Here is a 2,002-nt window from a genome sequence, read left to right on the forward strand (position 1 = left end):
CCAGCTCGGGGGAATATAATGTCCAACAGGGAAGCATATATTGACAGCGTGTGTGTATGTTGTCTCTGCCAACATTCAGGTGGGGTTCCGAGTGCACGGCTCTTGGTCTATCATATGTAACTCCTTAATATTCAAGCTGAGTCGGTTTAGAGTCAGTCCAGTCCATATTCATATTAGAGTCAGTCCAGTCCATATTCATATTAGAGTCAGTCCAGTCCATTTTGAGTCAGTCCAGTCCATATTCATATTAGAGTCAGTCCAGTCCATATTCATATTAGTCAGTCCAGTCCATATTCATATTAGTCAGTCCAGTCCATATTCATATTAGTCAGTCCAGTCCATATTCATATTAGTCAGTCCAGTCCATATTCATATTAGTCAGTCCAGTCCATATTCATATTAGTCAGTCCAGTCCATATTCATATTAGAGTCAGTCCAGTCCATATTCATATTAGAGTCAGTCCAGTCCATATTCATATTAGAGTCAGTCCAGTCCATATTCATATTAGAGTCAGTCCAGTCCATATTCATATTAGAGTCAGTCCAGTCCATATTCATATTAGAGTCAGTCCAGTCCATATTCATATTAGAGTCAGTCCAGTCCATATTCATATTAGAGTCAGTCCAGTCCATATTCATATTAGAGTCAGTCCAGTCCATATTCATATTAGAGTCAGTCCAGTCCATATTCATATTAGAGTCAGTCCAGTCCATATTCATATTAGAGTCAGTCCAGTCCATATTCATATTAGAGTCAGTCCAGTCCATATTCATATTAGAGTCAGTCCAGTCCATATTCATATTAGAGTCAGTCCAGTCCATATTCATATTAGAGTCAGTCCAGTCCATATTCATATTAGAGTCAGTCCAGTCCATATTCATATTAGAGTCAGTCCGAAGTCGGTCCAGAGTCAGTCCAGAGTCAGTCAGAGTTAGCCAAGCGACTAACTACTTACTGGGGTCAATCAGTCAGTAAGACTTTCCTGACCCCAGTAAGACTTTCCTGACGTCAGTAAGACTCTCCTGACCCCAGTAAGACTCCTGACCCCAGTAAGACTCCTGACCCCAGTAAGACTCCTGACCCCAGTAAGACTCTCCTGACCCCAGTAAGACTCCTGACCCCAGTAAGACTCCTAACACCAGTAAGACTCTCCTAACACCAGTATGACTCTGCTAAGTAAGACTCACCCCATAATCACCCAAGCGACTAACTACTCTACACACCACCTCCTTAGATACAAAATTAAAAGCTGTAGATAACACTAACAAATTGAATTGACTATTAATTGACAATAAATATTTTTTTATTAATTAAAAAAATAATTGACTACTCGCCTCGTTATTCTCGAGATGATAATCAACTGTTCCTTCCAATCACAGACTACATATATAATATAATCATCCAATCTCCAACGACATCAGGTAGAATTATCTTAATATCAACCTCCCAAAAGCTGAAAAAAATATATATACCTACAAAAACAATCAAATATACAAGCAAATAGATGGATGAATCAATCAGTCAAGCAGATAGACTGAGGAAAAAAACAGATAAAACACACCCAATCAGAGAAGCAGAGAGAAAGAGAGAGAAAAAAAAAACACCAAATGAGACAAGCAGAGAGACAGAGAGTGAGAGAGAGAGAGAGAGAGAGAGAGAGTGAGAGTGAGAGTGAGAGAGAGAGAGAGAGAGAGAGAGAGAGAGAGAGAGAGAGTTGGACAGACACACAAAAAAATCAGGGTGGAACTCACGTATCGCAGCTATCATGGGACGGGGGATTTACCTTGACATATAGCTGAGACAATTCGATGTAACGGTCTTGTGTCCCCTTCCCATCGCTTGGTATGCTGGGAGAGAGAGAGAGAGAGAGAGAGAGAGAGAGAGAGAGAGAGAGAGAGAGAGAGAGAGAGAGAGAGAGAGAGAGAGAGAGAGAGAGTGGTAAGGATTTCTCCTTTCTTTGGTGTTTTTGTGAGGTACAGGGAGACGGAGGAGAGGAGAAAG

General features: G+C 40.9%; 1 protein-coding gene across 1 annotated transcript; it reads right to left on the minus strand.

The window, feature by feature from the left end:
• Window positions 1-399: 399 nt before the first annotated feature.
• On the minus strand, window positions 400-882 carry LOC138351639 (putative uncharacterized protein DDB_G0282281). The gene has a single exon (XM_069303642.1). The coding sequence runs from the start codon at window positions 880-882 to the stop codon at window positions 400-402; it is 483 nt and encodes a 160-aa protein (XP_069159743.1).
• Between the last annotated feature and the right edge of the window lie 1,120 nt (window positions 883-2,002).

This window comes from Procambarus clarkii, chromosome 50 (assembly GCF_040958095.1).
Source record: "Procambarus clarkii isolate CNS0578487 chromosome 50, FALCON_Pclarkii_2.0, whole genome shotgun sequence".
Taxonomy (NCBI): Eukaryota; Metazoa; Arthropoda; class Malacostraca; order Decapoda; family Cambaridae; genus Procambarus; species Procambarus clarkii.